The sequence below is a fragment of the Nannobrachium achirus genome (genome assembly GCF_963921795.1).
Source record: "Nannobrachium achirus genome assembly, chromosome: 17".
In the NCBI taxonomy this organism is placed as follows: domain Eukaryota; kingdom Metazoa; phylum Chordata; class Actinopteri; order Myctophiformes; family Myctophidae; genus Nannobrachium; species Nannobrachium achirus.
Window position 1 is genome coordinate 21,953,988 of NC_137824.1, and position 25,885 is coordinate 21,979,872.

Consider the following 25,885-nt stretch of genomic DNA (forward strand, 5'->3'; position numbering starts at 1 on the left):
GCGTGTGCGTGCGTGCGTGTCAGGTGGACAGAGGAAGATGTATAAAGCCTCATTTATACTTTGTCCCTTGATGGTGTCACTTACTGAAATGAACAGTTTTTCTAGTTAACAATGCAACACCGTCATGCGGCGGAGAGAGGAAGGGATGGTGGTGGGAGGGAGGGAGGGAAAGAAGGATTATGAAAATGTTTGGCCATGAGTATGGACGGACAGAGGGACAGGTGGAGCAGGTGGAGCAGGGCAGAGGGCTGCACCCCTTCTCCACCTGTCCCTCTGTCTGTCCGGAAGCATGGAAGCTGAGCTCTAAGAAAGAATTCTGTGACCGAGTAAATAGCACTATTAGAAAAGGTTATATTTACTCAATAAAATCACTGAATATCATGTATGTGATTGTTTGAGTAGGTCACACCAAACAAAATGAGTAAAAATCCAACTGTTCTTTTTGAGTTAGATGTACATATATTATTTGAGTTAATTTCATGAGAATAAATTAGTATTTGACCAACTGATTTTATTCATGAATTATACTCAATTTGTTTTGGTAATTTTCCTTCATAATATTTGAGTATGGAGTACTTATATGGATCAATTTAAAAAGACCCTTAATTATTATTCATTCCAACTTAATAATCTTTCATCTCTCACAACAACTTAAACAATTGAGTAGATATGACTAAGATTCAAAATTGTACACAAGGGTTCATGGGAAAGTTCTACTGGAACATTCTGTCAACAAACAGCAGCAGCACACATCTTCTTCAACAAGAAACCTGGAGAGTGTTTGCAAATATTGGTAAGTAGATTTACTGTATCTTTGTGCATATAGGCTACACAAATGTATTGGGTATAACTTATGTTCTTTACAAAGGTTTGCAGCTATAAGGTTACAGTGAGGGGAATGTGCAAGCCCTCTAGTCATTGTGACTTTTTGCATTTATTACAAGCTATGCACAGCTGCATACAATGGTGTGTACAATGAAGATAAAATGCACAGGTATAGGCCTACATTATTATCTACATGTCTTCTTTTTTACTCTCTTCCCCTCATCTCTGTCTTCCAGGTTAGTGCAAAGTTCAGGATGATCACCACACTGAATCTTGAGCCAAAATGTATGGCAATGTTGGACTTCTATACCCCCAAACTACTGTCCATGTTCCAGTCCAAGAAGGGCAGTTTGGGCACAAATGAGTATTGTACTTCAGGTATGAAACTTTCATTTACTCTAACTGCTTTAATTATATTTCACCTGGCTAATGACAATAATTACTATATTAATTTATGCTAAACTCATCTTTATCCCCTGCAACTCTCTCTCCTGATTATTCATTTCTAAATGTATGTCTTAATAGCTACTAAGGACAGTCTCCCATCTTCCGTTGCTAAAACTGGGTTGTGGAAACAATTGTATTGCCAAAGTTTATGTTAGTTATGAAAGTGCAGTCATACTTTTTCTTTATTGTTCAAATAATTATTTTTCTATTCTGCAGAGAGGAATCCCCATCATCCGATGTCTCATCGACCATCTGGAAGAAGATAGTGTCAAGATCAAGGACTTTCAAGTTAGTAAAATAAATGTTTTGACGTTTTAATGTCATCGTGGATGAGACCATCACATGCAAAGGAACAGCATAGTGATGTCCAGAGAATGAGGTTGTGACATTGGCTGAATGGCTGTTGCATCCGTTGCATGTCTGGTCCAACTGATTCAAGATTATGCCCAGGGCTGCATGTGTGGAGACAGCTAGGATTGCTCAATGTGTGTCTGTGTGTCTTGTAACATTTAGCCTGAAAGTGAGCTCTAAACAATTATCTTCACAATGTGTGCAGGAAGGAAGCTGCTGGTGCACCTGTAGAAGAGAAGTTGACAGAGGAGGTGATGATGAAGATGAAGATCTACCTGCTGCAGAACCAAGAGGACTCAATGAATGAACCTACGGATGTAGGTATTGTGATTAAGGGCATCACTGCCCTCAACAATCTTGGGGGTCTGCTGCTATCTGTTGGGACTGTTCTATGCCTTTAATCTGAGATACCCCAAGAACCTCAGATATGGTCTTGAGATGTTCCAAAAAGTACTAGTTGAGTTGGATCCTGGACACCTTTCAGCCAAAGTTCAGAGACTGAAAAAATGTCTGCTTGCCGACTACTGTTCAGCAAGATGCTCTCAGAAAGTGGGTACTGAAAGTGGATTTATTGTCAAAACAGCATTTTTGCAATGGTATTTGTTGCTGATAGTAATTAGTTAATGTAAAGTGTTTGTTTCTGGTGCATTCGAGTCATAATGCAAACAGGTCAGTTTAGCATAGAGACATTACACGTGTGCATAGTCAATATGTTTAAATGTTGAGCTACTGTAAATGCTTATTTATTATTTCATATTCCAAGTTGTGATTTTCTTTCGTGCCAAATGGCCTCTGACTGTCTTCTTTAATGTATTTTGTGGTTATGACTTACTGTTCATTTGATGGGCTCATTGTTCTTATGGTGCATAATGTTTGACAGACTGCTTACTTACAGTATGCACAGTTCAATTAGAGGTACTTATATACAGTATTGTGAACACACACTGCTCTTTAGTAAACAGAACATTTTAAAAGTGTCAGGGATACCCCTTTCCTGATCATTATATTTAAACATATTGTTTTTGTAGGCATTGTTGCATGTCATTTACATACTAAAGTATGTTGAATGTTCATACTTGATGTGGTGTTACACTGGTCAAAATTAGTTGATTAAAAACATAATTATCTGCATAATTATTTCATGTGTATTCATTTGACATCATGTACTCCTGGAGTAAAAGGTAAAGTAAATGAAAGGGGTAAATGGTACTATATGAATTAAATCAATAAAAGTAAATGAATAGAGTAAATGTGACATATTTGTTTTGTTAAATCATACTCTAATATTCAATTAGATCTACTTAATATTTCAATGTATTTACTTGTAGTCTTTTGTGGCATTGACTGAATAATTTAATTATATCTACTCAATTTCTTTAGGTCATTGTACTCAATTTTAGTTGTTAATAAGTACGTAAAAGTTTTGGTTACTTTTACTCAAATTAATTGAGTATCATCTACCTGATTTCATAACAGTAATATTTACTCAATATTTTTGAGTGTAAAAATGTTTCACCAATAAAATTGAGTAGAGCCTAGTTTTTGTTTTTAGAGTGAGGAGGGATGGAGGGAGGGAGGGAGAGGCAGGTGAGAGAAGGAGAGGAAGTGGGAGAGATGGATGAAAGGAGAGTTGGAGATGGGAGAGACAGACAGACAGAGGGTAGGGAGAAAGGGAGTGAACAGATGTAGAGCAGGGGTTTTCAAAGTGGGTGACGGGGCACCCTGGGATGCCGTGACAGCAGTCCACGGGTGCCGCGAGATCATTTGATAATATTTGGAATTTATTTGGACAAATATTTAGTATCATTTTAAACTTGAAGTACTAAGTTATTTTCCGTCAGTTCTAACTAAAATGGCTATTATCTCAACGTTTTCCTCGCAACATAATCACTAAAATATCGTCACTGTCGGGCAGAAACCTTGTATCTCCAAGTTTCAAATGTGTATGTCTTTTGGTAAAGCCCTGCTTCATCATACAAGACTGTCGCACAAAACTAGTGAATACAGCAGATCGGCTGTTTTCACTAGTTTAGTAACGACTATATATAAATATAAGGTGCTGGGAGTGAAAATTATAATGTAGGGGTGCCTCGGATTAAAAATATATTTATGGGGTGCCCTGAGACAAAAATGTTTGGGAACCCCTGGAATAGAGGATGCAAAAGAGTGGATGGATGGATGGATGGATGGGGTGTGGAATAGAGGAGAAGCCAGTGCCAGCCAAGAGCAGAGAGTAAATGGGAATGACAGACGGGAGGAGGGACAGAGGGGAGAAGAAGAGGACGAAATCACAACAGAAATGGAGAGGCGACAGAAGCATTGAGGAGGAAAGGAGGGAAAGACCGGGGAGAGAGAGAGAGAGAGAGAGAGAGAGCGAGAGAGAGAGAGAGAGAGAGAGAGAGAGAGAGAGAGATGGATTGGCAAAGGGAGAAGTGACAGAAAGACGAGGAGGACTCTGAATCATCAGGCTCTCAGGCAGGATGGAACAATGTCATCAGCTGGCAGGATGACAGAGGGATGTCAGGGGAAGAATGGAATATGGAACGGAGGGATGGAAGGCAGGGGTAGAGGAGAGGGCAGGAGAGAAGAGAGTATGGAGGTGGGGAGGGGGGAGAGGATAGAGGAGAGGAGATGGGTGTTGTGTTTTGTAAGTTTTTTGTTCAATTACCGGCAATTATTTTCACCGTTTCCATTTATGGTACTATGGATGCTTGGACCTTCTTTGTAAAATGTAAAGCTATACTCTGGAAGTTGCTCAACTACTGGTCAGTAGCGGTATTGCAGCTATTTTACAAAAAACGCAGTCACGTCTGCTTTTTTCCTCTACGAGCATGCTACATGCTATGACTCCTCACCAGTGTAAACACTGCTGTTGAGACAAGCTACTTCCTGAGAAGACGGCAAGACAGCTGTGATTGGCCGGTAGTTTATGATCCACGCTGTGATTGGCCGGTAGTGTATGATCTGGGAGACACGTATACGGAATGATGCAGATGATGTAATTTTGCCGGGAAATGCAACCCCCCCTCACGGCTCAGTAGAAAGCATATAAAGAAAAGGCTTTTGGGGCTGAAATTAACAGAGTGGGGGTTCTAAAACTTTAGCGATTTAATAGTTAGGACAATTTTAAGATTTGTTTTATAAAAAAGGTTACATAGTATAGCTTTAAGTAGGCAACATTAATGAAAGAGGACATACAGTACATTAGCAGACTGAGAGAGAGAGAGAGAGAGAGAGAGAGAGAGAGAGAGAGAGAGAGAGAGTACTAGAGTGTACTACTCACATTCTTGTTTGAAGGTGAAATATTCCGTCAGATGTCTACATTCATGGTTTCCCCGTAGAAGAAAGAGTGTCTTTGGGTAGAGGATCTTCAGTGACCACAGGTACAGCACACACTGCAGGAAGGACAGAGTAGGGAGGAACATAGAAGAAGTGTTGACCATAAAGGAGATATCTAAACATGGATGCAGCCAAGACTAACGCTAACAATAATAACCTATTTTCCCTCATTGGAATGTGAGAAATAACGTTTTGCCCGTCTGTTATTTAAATAATTATTAAGTAATACTACAAAAGTCTGATTCTGGCATAACGTATTCAATCGTCTTTAACATAAGTATGTTTTGAGATAATGATAAATCAAGTCAAATAAAGCTCACTACATTGCTGTCACTGGGTAAATGTGTAAAGGGAGCTTTCGATCAATTCATCCAGTGTACTTGTTCATTCCAAAATACAAACAACCTATATTTAAATGCTGCTGCTGCTGCTACTACTAATGCTATTATTACACCGCTGCTACTACTACTAATACAGCAATTATAACTAGGCTACTACTACTAGACGCCCAGTTATTTTAAGGTCGGGATGAAATCCCATTTCAGTTTTTATTCGTCTGTGATCAGTTCAAAAACCTCAGCTTTGATATGATAACAACAGTATGTGCTTCCATTGATTAAAACCCTCTTGCACGGCAGTACTCATCCAGCCCAAGGCACATTGCTGTTTTGTACTGCTTTTTATTATTTGGCCTTGAAATCTGCACTCGTACTGTATGTCATCCCACACGAAGCCGAGTGCCTTCCTCTCCTGAGCATATGAGATTAATTTCTGGTAGCCTTATTGCATTACTGTGCGTGCCTGCAAAGAGTATGACATTTTCAATAAGATAGGAGTACAACGTTATCGTTGCGCACAAATACTACCAGTATTGTCCTTTCTGAACCCTTCAAAGGATAGAGGACTCATTTGTATTTGTCAGTGGCTTACGCTGTAAATAGTACTGAGGATATTACTGTGTGGAAGGGGTTCATCAGGTTCATTTGTACTGTGCAGTGGTGGGGGAAAAGGGTACTCACATGTTTTACTTAAGTAAAAGTATCAATATTGCAATATAGAACTAAAGCTGGTTGCACACTGCTGCGTTTTTCGGGCCGAATATCAGAGTGAATTTCGGAGCACGCAAATAAAAAATCAACCTCACGTTATGTCAGACACATTTGCACACTGCCGCCCGTTTCGCGCACCGCTCGGTCCCTTGCTCTCTCTATCTATCTCTCTCTCTCTCCTTGCCCTGAAAAATGCATTTCGCAACGAAAAACGCAGCAGTGTGCAAAGACCTTTACTCTGTTGCAAGTAAGGGTCTGGAATTCAAAATGTACAAAAGTATTGGCATCAAAATGCAATTAAAGTACTCATTATGCAGAATGTCCCTGTTTTCAAATGTATAAAAACCTTTTGAAAATAGCAGATCTACAATCTTGTACAGTAGATCAGCTATTTTAAAATGGCCAAAATGTATATAGGGGCTGAGGTTGTTAAAGCTATACTATGTAACTTTTCCAATAAAACTAATCTTAAAATTGTCCTAACTATTAAATCGCTAATGTTTTAGAACACCCACTCCGTTAATTTCAGCCCCTAAATATGTTTTCTATGATCCTGGCCAGGGACCTGATTTCGCGGCAAAATTACGTCATCTGCATATTTCCGTATACGTTGTATATATACGTTAGACCCCTCTACGGATGCGTATAGGCGAGGTGGAAGCGGTCGCGGTGGTTTGCGGCCCCGCTCCGGTGGTCCGCGACGACCCCGGGCGAAAAACGTCCGAAAAAAGCAATACTGCTGCTGACCAGTAGTTGAGCAACTTCCATAGTATAGCTTTAAGTTATGTTTTGTAACAATAATGAACATCTACAAAGTACAATATTTGGATCAGAGATGTTTAGTGGAGTAGAAGTAAAAGCATTGGAAATTGGAAACACCCAAGTAAAGTACAAATACCTCAAAATTGTACTTAAGAACAACAGTTAAGTAAGTGTACTTTACACCACATGCTGAGGACATTGCTGTGCAGAACAGCAAGAGCCGCTGATACAAACGACCTACGGCCTGGTCGCGACTTAGGCCACGACTTGGAGGTCGTAGGTCCCGGTTCTGGAGGTTTTGCGCGATCTCGGTCGTAATTCAGCGACCTGGGAAGTCCGCGATCGAAACTCTACGCTTGCTAAGGGAAGGGACGCGAGTTTAGAAACTCTACGCTTGCTAAGGGAAGGAGCGCCGCGATCGAAACTCTACGCTTGCTAAGGGAAGGGACGCGAGTTTAGAAACTCTACGCTTGCTAAGGGAAGGAGCGCTCGTTTTCAACAGCGTCGGCAGGTTAGCTACTCAGTGTCGGCAGGTTAGGGTTAGGGTTAGGGTTAGGGTTAGGGTTAGGGTTAGGGTTAAGGATAGGTTTTGGTGCACCTCGCGCGGTCCAAGTGACTACAATGGAGCGCTTCCTACCTCCGGTTCAGCCAATCACAAGCTTCAAAAGGTTGAATAGCGCTGCTGCTCTAGAATATTCTGCAAAAAGACCTTTTAAATACGACCGCGGACTTCCCAGGTCGCTGAACAACGGCCCGATCGCGCAACAACGGCCCGGGGACGACCGAGGTGGCGCAACCACGGCCGGGGGTCGCGAAACTAGACCGGCCGCGACCTAACAAGTATGTACCGCGAACTACGACCTCCAGAACCGGGACCTACGACCTCCAGGTCGTGGCCTAGGTCGCGACCAGGCCGTAGGTCGTTCGTATCAGCGGCTGTCTCTCGTGCAGAAGGGGTTGATCCAGTTCATTTGTACTATGTTAGTGTTTCCTATGGTACACAGGGTGTTCTCTCACCTTGATACAGCAAGTAGACTTCTTGCTCTACATCTAGTCCAATGTCTGTGTGTCCTTGGTGTGTGAAGGTGGCCTGAATGTAGCTTCCTTCTCTCGCCACACTCCAGAATTCCACACTAGTAGTGGTGTCACTTACAGAATGTGCACCCTGTGTGCAACACGCAGGGGTGTCGCACCAAATTCTGGGCCCTGGATACAAGGATTCACTGCGGGGGGCCCCCATGAATGTTCTTCATAGGGGGAGGGGTTTAGACTGGGAGCGCAACATTATTACGTATTATTTTTGTGCTTTAACCATTGGAAAATGTGTGCAAGTCTGTGGTGTCAATGGTGCTAAATTTTTTTCATGTGAAGGACCCCCAAAATGATATGTATTTGGCCACGGACCCCCATCTCAACATATTTAGTTCCAGGGACCCCCCAGAAGCAAAATTTGAGTTACAAATGTTTGCTTAATAAAAATACATATATTCAAAGATTTACACACATTTTCACAACTTTTTCAAAAAATAGCAGATCTACAAGCTCGCAGCACGGCACTCTGTGCCGCACTGTGAGCTTGTATATCTGATATTTTTGCAATAGCTAAAGTATAACATAATTAAGGCCGCTCCACCTTTGGCCCTAGTAACTCAGTCCCACCTTTCCCTCCCATGTGACGCCCCTGTGCAACACGTCCCATAGTGTTCTGGCGGCTCAGAGGCCTGTGGTGCAGGGTACAACATGTTCTTGTATTGATCAGCATCTGAGCTATAGCGCTGAATAACTCCACGCATTTTCAGCCGAGTGAAAAAAGCAGTGCTCTCTCTCAAGCCTGATTTATACGTTGTTGCTCTCTCACACGGCTTCGGTGACGTGCCGCGTTGTGAGCTTGTAGATCTGTTATTTTTGGCCCTCTCTGTCCCTTTGTGCTCAATACAAGTATATTTTATCCATCAGTAAACTTAAGACTGCATGCTAACAAGAACCTAGGATTCTCAGAATCCTTGGTATTCATAAAAGCAATAGGGGAATGTTTGAGGCTGTGGGTCAATATTCTCAGGTAGCAGTGCTATTTGCTTTGAGTGCAGGCTTTAAAGTTATACTATGTAACTTTTTTTATAAAACAAATCTTAAAATTGTCCTAACTGTTAAATCGCTAAAGTTTTAGAACCCCCACTCTGTTATTTTCAGCTTCTGAAGCCTTCTCTTTATATGTTTTCTATGAGTTGTGAGGGGGGGAGAATTTCCCGGCAAAATGATGTCATCTCCCACATGATACACTACCGGCCAATCACAGCGCCGATCATACACCAACGGCCAATCACAGCGAGTCTTGCTGTCTCTTCAGAAAATAGCTTCCCTTAGCAACTGTGTTTACATTGGTGAAGGAATCTTGCATGCTACTCCCTCAATTCTGGTCTAAAAATGACGGGAGACGGCTCTATGGAGTCGTATCGGCGAGGCGGAGGCGGTCGCGGTGGTCCGCGGACCCCCGTTCCGGTGGTCCGCGGCGAAAAACGGCCGAAAAAAGCAATACCGCTACTGACCACTAGTTGAGCAGCTTCCACAGTACAGCTTTAACATTGCTGCTAAATATAAGTCAGAACTTATAAAACCATAGTGCCTTGGGCTGATTGGGGCTCTAAAAGATGACAGTTTAGAGTTGTTGGTTTTATGTTGTATAATACATTCACAATAATAATAATAACAGAAAGTCACAAAGTGCTGGACGGAACAATTACACATTAAAAACAGGGAAAATGGCTCAAAGCTGATTCTACTGTGCACTGAAATAGAACAGTCTCTGCCTGATATTGTCACCAGGCTTTTCGAGTAAGCCTGGCTACGCGAGGCTACATGTTAAGCATGGTCAAGATGATCAGCTGCAGTTCAAACCGAGCATCGGTGATTTGCCGTAGGTGACTTTGACCTGTTTCAAGTTGACGCCAAATGGTCTGGTCTGAATATTTCAGAAAACAGAAACTGATCTACTGATGAACTCCACACAGCATATGGGCAAGTACAGACACAGAGATCAGAGATCTCCATGTATGGGCATACAGTATCGGCCGTATCAACTCTAGTTCTGAAAATGCCCACATTAGGGACAAAGCGTTGATGTGTTTACCGTGTAGTGGGTGATTTCTAACCTCAATACTGAAGTAACCTCTGTCCACGTAGTCCCCCAGGAAGAGGTAGCGTGTATTGGCAGGAGAGCCTCCGACTTCAAACAACTTCATCAGGTCAAAGAACTGGCCGTGGATGTCTCCACATACTGAGGACACACAGAACAATGGAAGGGCTTCATCAACACAACGGTATCATGGGTACTGTAGTTCATCATAATGTCAATTGTAGCAGTTTTTCCCAACCGGGTTCCCCCCCCGCCTTCTGTTCATTGCAAAAGTAATAATAATAATAAATAATACATTTAATTTGTTATGCACTTAACATTTGAAACAAATCTGCATGGCATTAAAAAAACAAAAGAAAGTAGCCTAATAGTATAATCAGTCCAACAGTGCAAGAGATTTGCTGATTCAGATGAACACACAGGAGCAGGACAGGAGCGAAAACATGTAAATATGCATTTTGTGTGTACTCCACATCAATCAAACAGGTGTTGGGCTGCTCTTGTATCTCAATTTTGTATTTCAGTGTATTTTGTTATTGTGCACTTCAGGCTATTGTGCATTCATTAGAAGAACGTGTTTGATCTGTTTTTCTTTTTTAGCAAACTAATTTACAGCCATTACTACAATCACTTAACTGTAGCTAATGTACCCTTAAATCCTACTCACCACCGTTTACCTCTACTCCTATTTCAGACTCCCTCTACCACTGAATGAATGTCAGTGTCTAGTGACGGGTGAAATGACATTAAGATAAACTTTGACTGCCAATCTCCTACTCAATTTCCAGTTTGAAGTCACATGAAAAGAAAAACAATTCTCATATGACATTTCGCACAGATCTCTGTGGGGTTCTCTAACCCAGGGGTCTTCAACATTTTCAGGCCAAGGACCCCTTAGTTGAGAGAGAGATGAAGCAGGGACCCCCACAATAGATTCCATATTGTTCCATTATCAGCGTATTTTGGATTCATGTCAATTAGTGTTTTCAGATATTTAACCACTTGAACCGTCAATACTTAATAAACTTGACCTTTCACTCTGTACTCAGTCTGCTCTTTTTCCCCTCTTCTCCAAACCTCTTTGCCAAAAATAGCCCATCTACAAGCTCACAACACCTCGTAGCACGAGTCGTTGTGAGCTTGTAGATCTTCTATTTTTGGCTAAAGTTTTCCGAATATGGACGCTAGGGTTCAAATCGTTAATATAAAAAGAGCAGAAAAAAGTTTCTATCACAAAGATTTGGAGGACCCCCTGTGGTAACTCTGAGGACCCGCTAGGGGTCCCAGACCCCCTGTTGAAGACCTCTGCTCTAACCTAAAAAGGTCTGAGAACCCCAGCACTAAGCAGCTTACAGTATGTTGGCCCGTCTCTCTCTGTCTGTTGGACTGTCTCACTACTGTCTGTGCGCGCACGCGCGCATGTGTGTGTCTGTCTGTACCTGTGAGATCTGAGTGATTCTCTCTCACCAGGCGGGAACTGGAAAGTGCGCCCACGCTAAATGATCTCTGCTGGTATTTGCATGCACTGTCTGTACACATGCACGCGCATTCCTACATACTTGCGCAGGCATACCCACCCACACACACACACACACAAACACATAAGACATGGACAGACTACATTTTCAACACACACACACACACACACACACACACACACACACACACACACACACACACACACACGCACACACACACACACAAACACAAACACACAAATAATGAACAACTTAAAGCACAAACGGTAAACACACACACACACGCGCGCGCACACACACACACACACACACACACACACACACACACACACACACACACACACTCATTCACTAATTCACTCCCTCACTCCCTCACACGCACGAACGCACACACGCACGCACGCACGCACGCACACACACACACACACACACACACACACACACACACACACACACACACACACACACACACACACACAGTCTCACACACACAGACACACACTCTCTCTCTCTCTCTCTCTCTCTCTCTCTCTCTCTCTCTCTCTCTCTCTCTCTCTCTCTCTCTCTCTCTCTCTCTCTCTCTCTCTCTCTCTCTCTCTCTGCCTTTCTATTGTCTGCTGTTTATCAGCCTTCAGGAAGCCATTGTTTCATTTTGCTCTCCACCACTCAAACATTTTCCCTCCGACCCTGAGCTCTCTCTCTACTAACAGTTCATCCCATCTCCCTGGGAAAGGAATGCATGCTGATATTAGCTAAAGGCAGTGCTTGCTATTGTGAGGTGCATGAGTGCCAATTGAGTCTCTCAGGGAAGTGCAAACCGAACAACAGTTCATATTAAATTATCTGCGTGTCAAGATAACATTTAGACGAATGAATTGAATGAATACATAACTGATCTAGCCTCCAATCCCAACCTTGCTATATCTCTCTCTGCCTCTGTCGCTGTCTCAGCATTCAACGTGTGATCAAACACATGTACAGTATGCACATGCCACCTATTTCAGCACGGGTGGTAAAGATATTCATCTCTAGAGCATTGGTTCTCAAAGTGGTGTCCGGGGACCCCCAGGGGTCCTTGAGGGAGTACCCTTATGGATATGTAACTCAGAGTGTACAGAACCAGATGAATGGAACCAAATGAATGAGAGTGCACACATGTGTACACTCTCAGTGTTAAATTAACATAGATTTTACTGGATGAATTGCGGTCCCAGAGATTGAATGGGAGCCATTACATGGGAGTCCGTAGCCTATTAGTGCATGTCAAACTGGGAGTTCTTGAAATTAAAATGGTTGGGAATCACTGCTAAAGCCGGAAAGATCTTCTCTTATGGGGGTCTCTCGCATATCTTTTCAAATGGAGGTCCGTGGACTAATAAGTGTCAATTTGGGTGTCCTTCACATGAAAAGGTTTGAGATCCACTGCTCTAGAGTTATTCATTTAGATATCTCTCATTACACTCCCTCCTACATCATCCTGCTCCTGGCCCACCTCACCTCACCTCACCTCACCCCATCCCATCCCACCTGAGCCCATCCTGCAGACCCCATCCCCTCCCCATCCCCTCCGTGACAGGCTGCTGTCATACCCGTGACGGGAGCCTCAATGTCCAGCATGGTGCGCTCCTGACGCAGAATGGCGGCCCCCTCGTCGATGATGCGCAGCGCCACTGCTTCCTCCAGACGGCCCTCCTTGGTGAGGTGGGCTTTGAGCAGGTCCACACGCGGCCGACCCTCTGCGTCAAACACCTCCTTCATGGACAGCCGGTGGGCCAGGGGGAAGGGGACCGCTGCAAGTGGTGATAATAATGATGAAGGGGTCAGGACAGGACAGACACAGAGATTTATTATAAACGCCAAGCACATTAATTGATGTTTTCCCATTTTCTTCAACAAGCCTGTCTATAAACATCAGAAAGGCTTATCCTGAACTCACCTCTGTTGCACATTTGCGTGCATGTACATTCGTCTGCATGTGTTCATGCATTTGCAGGTGTGTGTGCGTGTGCGTGCCTGTGTTGTTGTATACATGCATGCATATGTGCCTGCACACTGTGTGTGTGCATTCTGTCTGGGTGTTATGGAAACCGGCAGGTTGAATAGAGGCAAAGGGGGGCTGCCAGAGTTATTATCAGGGGCCTGCCTGCCTCCCTGTGTCCCTGGCTGCTTCTGTTCTGCAGCAGTGTCTCTCTGCCTCTCCGCCTCTGCTCTGCAGTAATGTCTTTCTTACATAATGAAGGCCCCCGGGGTGCTGCTGGAGAGGGGGGTTGACTGACGACGGGAGTGATACAGCAAGAGCGCACAGCTGCACGTGAGGAGGCTCACACGGGCGCGAACCACACACTTGACGCACGCGCGCGCACACAGCACACACACACGCACACACACACACAGCGCTCAACAAACCACGGCGCAAATTCTGAGGCAAAAACAAAAGGCAGAGGTGCACTGGCGCATGTGCACAAAACGCGCCACACAATGGCGTTAATACGCATGGTTGCATGTGCGCGTGAACACACACTCATGGCTGCACTTACAGTAAAGCACGCGCACACGCACGCACGCACACACACACACGCACGCACGCACACACACACACACACATACACACACGCACACACACGCGCATGCCATAAAAAGGTATTGTTGTGCAGGATCCACAGAGTCTGTTGAAGCCCCATCAGTGCTAACACAGATAATGGCCTAGATTACACTCTGAAAACTAGGGCTTGTCTCTCTGTCTCCCTCTCTACTCCCCCCCCCCCCTCTCCTTCTCTCTCTTTCTCTCTCCTTCTCTACCCCTCTCTCTCTCTCTCTCTCTCTCTCTCTCTCTCTTCCTTATCAGTCTCTTCTTCTCTCAGTGTCTCTCTTTCCCCTTCTGTCTTCCTCCCCTTCCATCCCTCCATTTCTCTCTCCCCTCTCGTTCCGTCCTTCTCTCTATATCTCCCTCTTTCTCTTTCTATCTCCCTCTTTCTCTTACTATCTCCCTCTCTCTCTCTCTCTTTCTCTTTCCGTCCCCTTGTCTACCCCCTGTCACAAACACACACACTCCACTGTTCCTTGTATCTTTTCTCCCCTCGCTTTTCTATTTCTCTACTGCTGTGTTCCTTCTTGTTTCAATCCGTTCTAACTGGCCATTCTCTTCAGACACAGTACAGTATAGCGTCATTGTCGGGTGGAAACTTTGTATGTCCAAAACCGTTTGTTTCGTATTTATCATTTTAAAATTGATTTAAACTAGTGAAAACAGCCGATCTACAAGCACACAACGCCTGTGTGCTTGTAGATCTGCTGTTTTCACTACTTTCGTGCAACGGTCTTGTATGGTGAAGCAGGGCTTTACTTTGTGAAAAACATTACAATAAAGGCTAATTCAATTCAATTCAATTCAATTCAATTCAATTCAATTCAATTAGAAATTTGAAACTTGGATACGAGGTTTCTGCCCGACAGTGACGATATGCTTAGCTTGGTGCTGATCACTCTACCGTAAAATCCCGAGTGTTCTTTTACTGTAACTGGGAATTAACGAACATTCTGAATTTATTTTCTTCCATGGGATAATAATCAAATTGTTCGTTTTATGTTGAAAGTACAAGTCAAGTGAAACGAGCATGGACGCTAAAATATATACACTGTAATCAGCCCTAATATTGAACGTGTTGTAAAAGGAACACGTTTTACTTTCATAATTATAAACTTGAGCAAAATCATCGTTAATCAACTGTGCCAGCAATGCACATTAATCAACATTCAGTCAGTTTTCACATCCAGCCAGAGTTAGCCAAAAGCAAATTTTCATCTGTAGTCCCTGAGCAGGCTCTTGTCGTAGAGATTGATTACGTGACGTTAATAACAGTAGTAGATATTATATTATCATGATTGATTATGAGTGACGTTAGTAAGAGTAGATTATGCTGCATCATGCATTACAGATAACATGATGTACTGTAAGAGTCAAGATGTTTTCCTAGGTTGATAGATATTGTTTATGTTTATGTTACAGCCAGTATAACTAGGGTTTGATTTCCTTTGCTTAGTGCAGAACTACTTTACCACTGCCCAGAGTGTTAAACTGTACTTCTGTCCATGATATCATGTTACATAAACTTGACCACACCACCACCTAATATAATTTTCTTGTCTCTCATTTTCTCATGATTATTGATTGATCTGAATTCCACCACACTCTTAACAAGTGTTGATATAACAATCCATACAAAAACAGACTGTATTTTCAATACAATACAAGACAAGACAAGACAAGACAAGACAAGACAAGACAAGACAAGACAAGACAAGACAAGACAAGACAAGACAAGACAAGTAAACATAGTACAGAACAATTACATTAAAATATGATAAATGACACCAGTGACGAATAGAGCTGATAGTTACCCATGATTACAAATTTGGTTTGTTTTAAGCCATCTCTCAAGGTTGATTTGGGAAGGTCCAATAGTCGGTGGTCTCTCTTACTTCCGTAGGCAGAGGCTCTAACAGAGAAGACTGTTCTAGCAAACTCTTGTGCCTAGAGTAGAACATTCACGTAGCGTTAGCTTTGGTTTTCACCAGAGAACCATGCTGTTTCACCTGATCCTCCGACTGCTCTAATGCTAACGGGCCATTTGAACCTTTTACTGACATTTTTTTTGAAATTCTATAATCCTCTAAGACTCTCTTATGTAATTTGTTTAGAGTACACCAAAAAGGGCTGTAGCACACACTACAAATGAACAGCTTTTTGGATGTAGTAGAAGAACCTCATATGATTGGAACTTGCTAACTATATAGCTGCATTGTTTGTGGGGGGAGCTAAAACAAGGAAGCTGTGGGATTCTAAACAATTGATGTCACTCAAGTAGCATAAATGAAAAGCTAGTTCCAGTTACCCATATATGGAGACCCCTGGTACCCATATATGGAGATCCATGTACTGTATATGGAGATATGCTGTGAGAGCCCAAACATGCTTACTCAGTTATTGTCTCCACCAGCCGAAGGCTGAGGGAGAGTATGTTTTCCCCTCCGTCCGTCCGTCCGTCCGTCCGTCCGTGCGTGCGTGCGTCCGTGCGTGCGTGCGTCCGTGCGTCCTCGCAGTTTGTGAACAGCTAATCTCAGTCACCGTTGGCCCGATCGCTGCCAAACTGAGGACACACACTCCCTGGATGCCAATCTAGAACCTCTGCCCCACATTTTTCAAATCAGCCTCATGGTGGCGCTATAACAGGCCGATTTGTGTGGCCTGGTTGTTACCAGCTAATCTCCGGCGCCTTTGGCCCGATCGCTGCCAAACTGAGCACACACACTCCCTGGATGCTAATTCAGAACCTCTGCCCCACATTTTTTAAATCAGCCTCATGGTGGCGCTATAACAGGCCGATTTGTGTGGCCTGGTGGAGACCTGTGCTCGGAAGAGCACTGCTTCTAGTTTGTTATGTGAAAGTCCTATGATGTTTATGACATCTGACATCATACCCTTTTATGCCCATACATCCCTGTCTGTAGAACCAGCTGTTAGTGTGGTATGTGGCCGATGTGGCCTCCATATATGGGCATTCCCATATGAAGTCCTGTTATATATGGGCTTAATATTGATGACATCAGGGAACTCCATATATGGGCATAAAAGGGATTCTGTTAGTGTGACATCACAGTGAAGCCAGAGCGTGATGTCAGAGCGGAAAACCCATAGAACCAAGAGACAGAGATACGGACAAGCTGTGACCGTTCACTTACTAAACTGCATAATAATAACTATTAATTTAGCGAATGTCTGTCCGTCGTCCGTCTGACTGCATGCTGACATCACTGATACTAAACAAACAGTGTCGCCACCATAGTAACAATGCCCAAATGACATCAACAAAGCCCAACTGACATCACTACAGTGCCCAAATTTGGAGATGACATCACAGACTGGCCTGGACACGAAACTCTATATATGGGCATAAAAGAGTGCCAAAAGAGTATTGCACAACTGGACATGGATGGTGACTATTCTGCCCAACGGGCACTGGTCTGGGTTCTCCAACATTACTCCTGAGACTCCTATACATTCAATCCCTCATCACACACCCCCGGGTAAAGGACTAATATACATATACATATACATATACATATACATATACATATACATATACATATACGTATATGTACCGACCGGTATATGTATACATATACCGGTCGGTATGTGTACCAATAATGGGTGGCGCTAGAAAAGGGCCAGGTGCAGGTAGATTTGAAGATTTTAAGTGGCATGTATGGCTATGTGTTGAGGGAAAGTGCGTGGCTAATTGCAAAGAAAAGGCATGTGATGTTCATGATTTGCTGAATATTTTCGAAAAGGGAGCAATGCAGCAAACTTTAGAAGGCAATTGTAGCCTATCGGGGGAATATGGGAAATTGGACAAATGTATGTTGATGACATGAGACATGTGTCCCGCTGAGTGTGATTTTTAGGCAAATCTGTAGGAGCAGTGTCCATTAATGTTGCCTGCAAAAAGAAACCTCATGGTGGCGCTAGAAGAGGGGAAAATGACCCCTGGTGGATGACAACTCAGGTCACACAAATCACTAAAGGCCCCATAAGACTGGTCTTTAAGTCACCCTAAGGATGACGTAACACATCCTAACACACCATAAATCAATAGGCTTTTCTTCTTGAGTAGTTCTGAAGGCCCTCAGTATACAGAAAGGAAACGGTACTGAGACACTTTAATAAGATGTTATAAAAGCCAACGTAAGACATCTAGGACTAGGATCCTCTTTGGCTTCCTAAGAACCTACTGTAAGAGTTGGGCCCTAAGACAACGTACAGTACAGTAGGTATGTCTGGATACCTCTATGACCAACCTCTGCCCTGAAGGTGGATCAGGGTGGGTTTCTCATTGGTTCATAGCAGGGTGTGCAGAGTGCTAGGATCGGCTTCTGTATTACAGTAACACCTTAAGAGGTTTGCACACCTCAGGTTCACAGAACAGAAGGCAGTAAGGCACGGAACAAGCCATGCTGTTCTCTGGATGCAGCGATATACTGTACAGTAGTACTTCTAAACTGCACTGTACTCTCACACAATGTGGTGATGCTGACACAGTATAAGAAACAGTGTGCGTTACGTGTGCACGTGTGTGTAAGAGAGAGAGAGATAGACCAGGGACGTGGAGAGAATGTTAGAGAGGCAGTGGCTAAAATTTCCCAAAGGGCCTTTTGGTGGAAACACCAAAAATAGCAGACCTCCAAGCTCACAACTGTGTTGTGAGCTTGGAGGTCGGCTATTATCGGTGTGTGAAACCACACTGAACTAAGCATAATCAAGTCAATACTGGGGATGTGGCTTAATGGCATGGATTTCTACACAGAGAGGGCAATTCTTTCAAAAATAAGATGCTGCGTTCAAGTTCAGGAGCGTTTGTTTCAGGTATGCCATGGAAAGAGGGCATTTGCATTTCTCTCACCATAGTGAAAACTGCATTTATGGCTTGGAAAGGGCAGTTTTTACAGACAGATAAAAGGGCAGGGGCTCAAGCCCCCTTTGATGTCTATGTTTGTGTGCACGTGCCTGGACAGAGAGAGGGAGAGAAGAAGCTGTGAAACTGCAATTGTGCGAGCAGCGTGAAAGTAGGGCAGGTATGAGTACAAGTGGAGAGGAGCTGAGCTTGGGGAGAGGAGACTATAGTTGGGAAACTATACTTGGCATTTAGGGAGCAGAGGTAGGAGATCTATAGCAGTGGTTCTCAACCTTTTCAGGCCGCGACCCCCAAAATAATCATATTTTAACTGGAGATCCCCCTCCACCCTGACGAGCACTAAGAGTTGAGGCATTACATTTTGTATAACACGGTTCTATTGTGAAAATAGCAGATCTTACATGCTCACAACGCCTTGCGTTGCGAGGCGCTGTGAGCATGTAGATCGGCTATTTTCACAATTTCTGCCTTTAATATTTGACAATAAGGCCAATGTTTAATTTTGTTTATTTTAGAGGCATTAAAAGGATCTTAAAAGTCCTTAAATTTACACTTTAGAAAAGTGCAGATACCCTCTATACACTTTTACTGTATGTTGGTTTGTTTACTGTTGAGTGAGACAACACTGTTTCACATTAAGCATCCGACCCACAGGTTGAGAACAACTGCTCTATAGGACCAACGCCGGTCTTGAAGCTGACACATGAAAATGTGATTGGATCAATTGTAAAGGAGAAATACCGGGAAGAGTCATTTTGGCAGATTTTGACTGTTTTGCTGTCCTACTGGTCCAGGCGCGTACCACTTAGGCATTGCCACATTGGCATGGATGCCTGGCAGCGCCGCCGGTTCAATTCCCAATCCAGACGCCCTTTGCCTCTCACCCCGTTTCCTGTCAGTCTACTGTCCTGTCCAATAAAAGCCCCAAAACAAATCTTAAAAAAAATATATATACCGGTATATCAGATTTTGACAATAGTGATTCAATTCATCTCATACGTTATATAGTGTTTCAACCAGTGGTCCTTGACGGAGAGTTGGTAACCAAAAATAACCCTTATACTGTAGATCTTTAAATGGTCTATCAGGGTTATCTTTAAATGAAACCCGGGTCCATTTGGTTTAATTTTACGCTGGATCTTAGTATTAAAAGGGTTGAAAACCACTGCAATAGTGATTCAGTCCCATACATTAGTAGGACATAGGCCGGGGAATCTCAGGATGCAAGACATGTGGGACTCCGTTCTGCAGGGGTGCATGTAGGCCAAATGGTTTTAATCACTACAGCGTCACTTGCCAAGACAGCAGGGGACAGGGACCGCTATGCAATTAGATATTTTGCAATTAGATATGTTCTCATAGCTTCTAATATCCACTCACAAAGACTATTTGTTCATGTTTGACATATTGTGTTGTGCTGTTCTGATTGAGCTAGCTTGTGTATTTCATTATATGGCTAGTCAGTTGATGTAAGCAAACATGACACTTGAAGATACAAAAAAGACTTAAGAGAGTTGGCAGTTGGCACCAAGGTAAATTAATTTTCTGTTTAGTAAATTCAGAGCCATAAATCATAAATTACTCTTTCATTTTCTATTGATTTATATAGCCTATATAGCCTACTGTTGTTTTAGTTATGTAATGGATTTACAAACCTTATGATGACCTTTGTTTTGAAAACCTGAATAGATTGTTACTAACTGTGTTTGTTTGTGAACATTTTTAGCATTTTTATCCTGATGTAATCTCTAAGCAGCAATCAGCCATGTACAGTATACATGCCAAGCATGTTTGGCAATGCCTACTATTTCAGTTTATTACATGGCTTGGTTGAATGCTTGATTCTGATTGGTTAATCGCTGAAATCAGCGGTGTGTTATTTCTGAATAATGACCACTCCTCTCTATAACAGACCGATGCCAAATCAAAGGCTTTGAACACCTGGGTGCACTGCGTGAATTTTATGCCGTATCCAACATGAAATCAATGTAAACAAACACACTGTCATTTCCATCTAAACATTGCTTTCAAGAAGCGAGAAATAGATGATGCAGTAACAAAAAAATGGATTCTATTTGATCAACTTCTTTGTGTTTTCCGAGGCGACTGTGTTGCGCTGGAGGGACGCCTAGTGCAGCACTTGTGGAATACTTTCACTAGGCTACTGTGAGCAAGGACATACTTTGTTTTGTTTTTAGTTATGAGTCAAATTATTTTATTTATTAAGTAGCCGTGTAATAAACAGCACGTTGGTGGATTTTTATTTCTCGATAATGACCGCTGATCCAGTCGTTGTCCCTTACGTAACTAATAGCCTTTATCCTCCATCTATTGCATCTTCTCATGACACAGTGACCATAGCCTGGTGATGCCCCAACACCAGATCAGGTCTTAGGGTCGATTCACACCGTTATAAGGAGCCTAACTAATTTCGGTTCGGCAGTGTCCAGACCCAAATATGGGTTTCCCCTCCCGGTTCGGGGGGGGGCGTCAACCGACTTTAGTCGGCTCCACAGTGCTGCCAAAATGTTGTGACCTCCCGACTTAATTTCGGTACTTAGCGGTGTCTTCTCATTCATTCAGCCCGGCTTCAAGTGCATATTCTCGGCTGTGAATCCAAGGAAACAGCGGTCGTTTGGGAGGGAGACACGCCGACTTCCAAATGATTGTGGACGCTGTGTATTGAGTGTTTCATAGTGAATACAGACAGCAGCTGGGTCTCGCTCTGGCTGCAGAGTGATGGCAGGCAGGCGCGCGTGCGCGCGCGACACACACACACACACACACACACACACACACACACACACACACACACACACACACACACACACACACACACACACACACACACACAGCTTTGGTACATGTCTTTTGCTACTCGCCGACCGTTTTAAAGAGAAAAGAAAAGCATAGACACAACTTTGCTAATGTTCCGTGTTGATAGGTTTTCCTCGGTTTGCCATATTGTAATATTACCTTTAGCATAACAGTATGATCTAACTATCTTTTTAATCAGAAAATATTGAGATAATAGGCATTTTGGTTAGAACTGAAAATAACTTACTTACGTACTTCAAGTTTAACATTATACAAAATATAATTTTTAAGTGTCCAAATAAATTCGAAATATGATCAAATTATCTCGCGGCACCCCTGGACTGCCGTCACGGCACCCACTTCGAAAACCCCTGAACTAGGAGATGCAAGGGATTGGGAAAAGCAAGCAATTTCAAATGACAGTTCTTCCAGACAAATAGAATCAATCCAGTCAAAGAACTGATCTGGTAACGTGTTCTGACACTTTACCAAGTTAGTAGCTCTTATAGTAAATCTTTCTTCACTTGTTTTCCTTCCTGTGCAAAACTAATTTGATGTGAGAGTTCTTCATCTCAAACGTATCATTCTGTTTCATGTGGTATGAATCGCTGCTTAGGCATTTTAACTGTTATGCAACCAAGTGTATCATCTTTGGCAGAGAGTAAATTTACATCCTGGCAAGCTCTACTATTGCTCTGTTTGACCACAGACGACATGTGACTCGTGCAAAACGTCCAGCAAAGTATGAGCAACTACCGGGATCTGGCAATTTTCCCAGAACAGCCATAGTCGTTGCTTTGTTAAGACACAAACTATAAAGTGTGTGTGGTGGTGTGTGGTAGACTAGACCAGTTTGCATGAGAAATTAAATGAATGAATGAATGAATGAATGAATGAATGAATGAACAAACAAACAAACAAACAAACAGATAAATACATAAAACTAATAAATAAACAAGTATGATAATAATACCGTAATAATAATAATAACCACTTTAACATTACTTTTCTACCTTCATTTAGTTAATGTATCGGCCCAAGTAAGGAATCTATTGTTGAGCATAAAAGTTGCACGATCAGCCAAAAATCTCTCACCATGAGATTTGTTTTGAGGGAGAGCCTAAGAGTAATGACAACTGGGTTTTCAGCCAAATCACCTAAATTTGTTTGGGCTGGCCTCAGAGCCTAACTGGGTCAGAATCTGATCACAATTATGTTGTTGTTGTTGTTGTGTAAGTCCTCCCTAATGGCTAAAGATAATTGTGTCAATATTTCATCATTTTTAGCAACCACAGGGAACACTACTCTCTTTCGAACGGCTAGTAGAGGACGGGACAAGTCACAGTAATCGCTGACAGTCTGAATGAGGCCATTTCCATGACTTTACTGTGAATGACATGATTGCAGATGTTATACCCATTGTACTTCTATCCTGCATTTTCTATCTCAGGGGTTTCCAAACTTTTTTGCAGCATAGTTCTGCGAGGAAAACGATGAGATAATAGCCATTTTGGTTAGAACTGACTGAAAATAACTTATGTTTAAATTGATACTAAATATTTAATAAGTGTCCAAATAAATTCCAAATATTATCAAATTATCTCGCGGCACCCCTGGACTGCTGTCACGGCCCCCCACTTTGAAAACCCCTGTACTATCTGTCCTCCCAGAGTTAACAATATACATGAATTGGTACAATGCAACGCAAACCTTGTTTGCCTTACATTGGTGTCATGGGATTACCCCCATACCGCCTGAAGTTTCTAAAACACAACACGGGTTCTGAAAAACTGTTCATGCATGCACTTACATTATACTGGAGGGGTGGGAAACCCCTGCTGGGGTGGGGTTTCCCAACCCTCGAGTATTATGTAAGTGCAAAAAATAGCAGCAATGGAGATATGGTCAATAGCGAGGCATTAATCCACTGATGCGTGCAATTCATGCAGTAAAAATGGTGCTTCCAAAAGGACAGTGGCCGACCGGAGCAAGCATGTCAGAATTGCAGCACATGTGCACTGTATTCACAGAATATCGCTCCAGTGAGGACAGTAGACAGAGGCGTCAATTGCGTATGGCAAGGTATGGCAGCTGCCATACCTTGGCTACAGGGGAAACGAATAAAATGTACTTCTTAAAATAAATTCATCATGCCTGTTGCTAAAGGTATGGCAACATAACTGGTGTCTTGCAAGCGCACGCGTGCAACGTCACCAGTCATGTTGCCATACCTTAGCTTTTGCTGAACTGACGCCACTGACAGTAGAGAACTGTGCTTGCAACTGTAGTTCCTTTTCAGTATGGTTGTCCATATAGTGACTTTTAATGCTGTTGACTAAAACTGAGAGAATGCCTGTGTACTGTAATGTACTGTAGGAATTTATGAATGTGTCTGGCAAAAGTGAGCGTATTATGGTATATCTACAATATGTGTGTGTGTGTGTGTGTGTGTGTGTGTGTGTGTGTGTGTGTGTGTGTGTGTGTGTTTTGTGTGTGTGTGTGTGTGTGTGTGTGTGTGTGTGTGTGTGTGTGTGTGTGTGTGCATAGTACATACGTATGTATGTACTTGCGCGTGTGAGCCCGCGTCATGTGTGAGTGTGTGTCAGCCTGTATCTAAATGTTGAGACTACAAGAACCGTGCATGAATAAATGAAAGGGGGGAACAAAAGGGATGAGTGCAGGGAGTCAGTAGGGAAAGAGAGAGAGGCAGTTTCTTTTTTTTTTTACTTAGCAGAAACGGTGGTAGTGGGGGGGGGGGGGGGGGGGGGGGGGGGGCACACTCCCATGGTGAAATATGACAATGCAAATACACTGCAGAAGAGTGTCCGTTAGTGCGTAAAAATGTATCCTTACAGGCTCATTTCCTCGCACTCAAGAGTTAAATGTAACACTTTGGATTCTGCTGTGTTCATACAATATACATGTTGTGTGTGTGTGTGTGTGTGTGTGTGTGTGTGTGTGTGTGTGTGTGTGTGTGTGCATGCGCGCACGAGCGTGCTTGTGTGTGCATGTGTTTCTTTACCATGCATGTTTGACCCAGATCAGCTAGATCCATGGGTCTTTGAAGGTGGGAGGGGGTGGGGTGGTGCTAAAGATGTGTTTGAAGTTGCGCAATTAACGCACACATGAAGAACCATCTGTGTACACACTTACGTACACATACACAACCACAATCAAGCAAAACACGCACGCACGCAGACACACGCTGACACGCACGCACACACACACACGCACTTAGAGAAACAACAGCCCATCCCCTAACAGCCTGTCCTCATTAGACAATCTCTCTCTCTCTCTCTCTCTCTCTCTCTCTCTCTCTCTCTCTCTCTCTCTCTCTCTCTCTCTCTGGAGTACCTTTTCTCTATATATAGCGTCTGCCCTGCCACCCTGCCCAGAGGGCTGAGAGAGACCTGTTAAGGTGTGACCTATGGCTCTATGAGGATAATATCGCAACAAACTCACCCACCGACACATTTACACATACCCCGTACATGTACACACACACACACACACACACACACACACACACACACACACACACACACACACACACACACATACGCACACGAACACACACGCACGCACACACACTGTAACCCTAACTGTAACTCGCCCATGGCTTCAGGGAACCATGTGGGGATGGGATGGGACAGCATGCAACACGAAAAGGAAATATGTCCAATGTGCCCCAAGCCTTGCCAGAGGTGATATGACTTTGTGTGCATGCACGTGCTTGTGTGTGTGTGTGTGTGTGTGTGTGTGTGTGTGTGTGTGTGTGTGTGTGTGTGTGTGTGTGTGTGTGTGTGTACATATTGTGTTGGATTGTGTTGCCTATACAGTAAATACATACAGTATTAATACATACAGTCTATACATGTATGTATGTATGTATGTATGTATGTATGTATGTATGTATGTATGTATGTACGTACAGTATGTATGTATGTATGTATGTATTATCATACATACATCAAACTCATCAAACTCATTTTGGGTTGAGGGCCACATTGGTCAAAAGGTGACTTGAGCTGCATGGGCCTCCACCAGTTGCAGGCACGCATGCACGCTCACGCACATTCAGTTGAGTGCCATTTCAACTGAGCATACTAATATAGTATATGTCACTGTGTTTTTGAGACCCAATGAGATTGAGATAAGAAGCGCTTGTTTTCTATTGACCATGACGGAGGTTGGAGGCGTGCCGTCTCAGGCGAC

General features: G+C 43.1%; 1 protein-coding gene across 1 annotated transcript in view; it reads right to left on the reverse strand.

Annotated features, from left to right (window-relative positions):
- ppp3cb (protein phosphatase 3, catalytic subunit, beta isozyme) overlaps positions 1 to 25,885 on the reverse strand; it is a gene marked incomplete at both ends in the record, with an annotated part of 50,018 nt that overhangs the window by 15,510 nt on the left and 8,623 nt on the right. Inside the window, 3 exons of the mRNA XM_080745716.1 lie at positions 4,907 to 5,018; positions 9,923 to 10,047; positions 12,974 to 13,174. Of these exons, the coding sequence (XP_080601842.1) occupies positions 4,907 to 5,018; positions 9,923 to 10,047; positions 12,974 to 13,174 (438 nt within the window). The remainder of the gene's footprint in view (positions 1 to 4,906; positions 5,019 to 9,922; positions 10,048 to 12,973; positions 13,175 to 25,885) is intronic.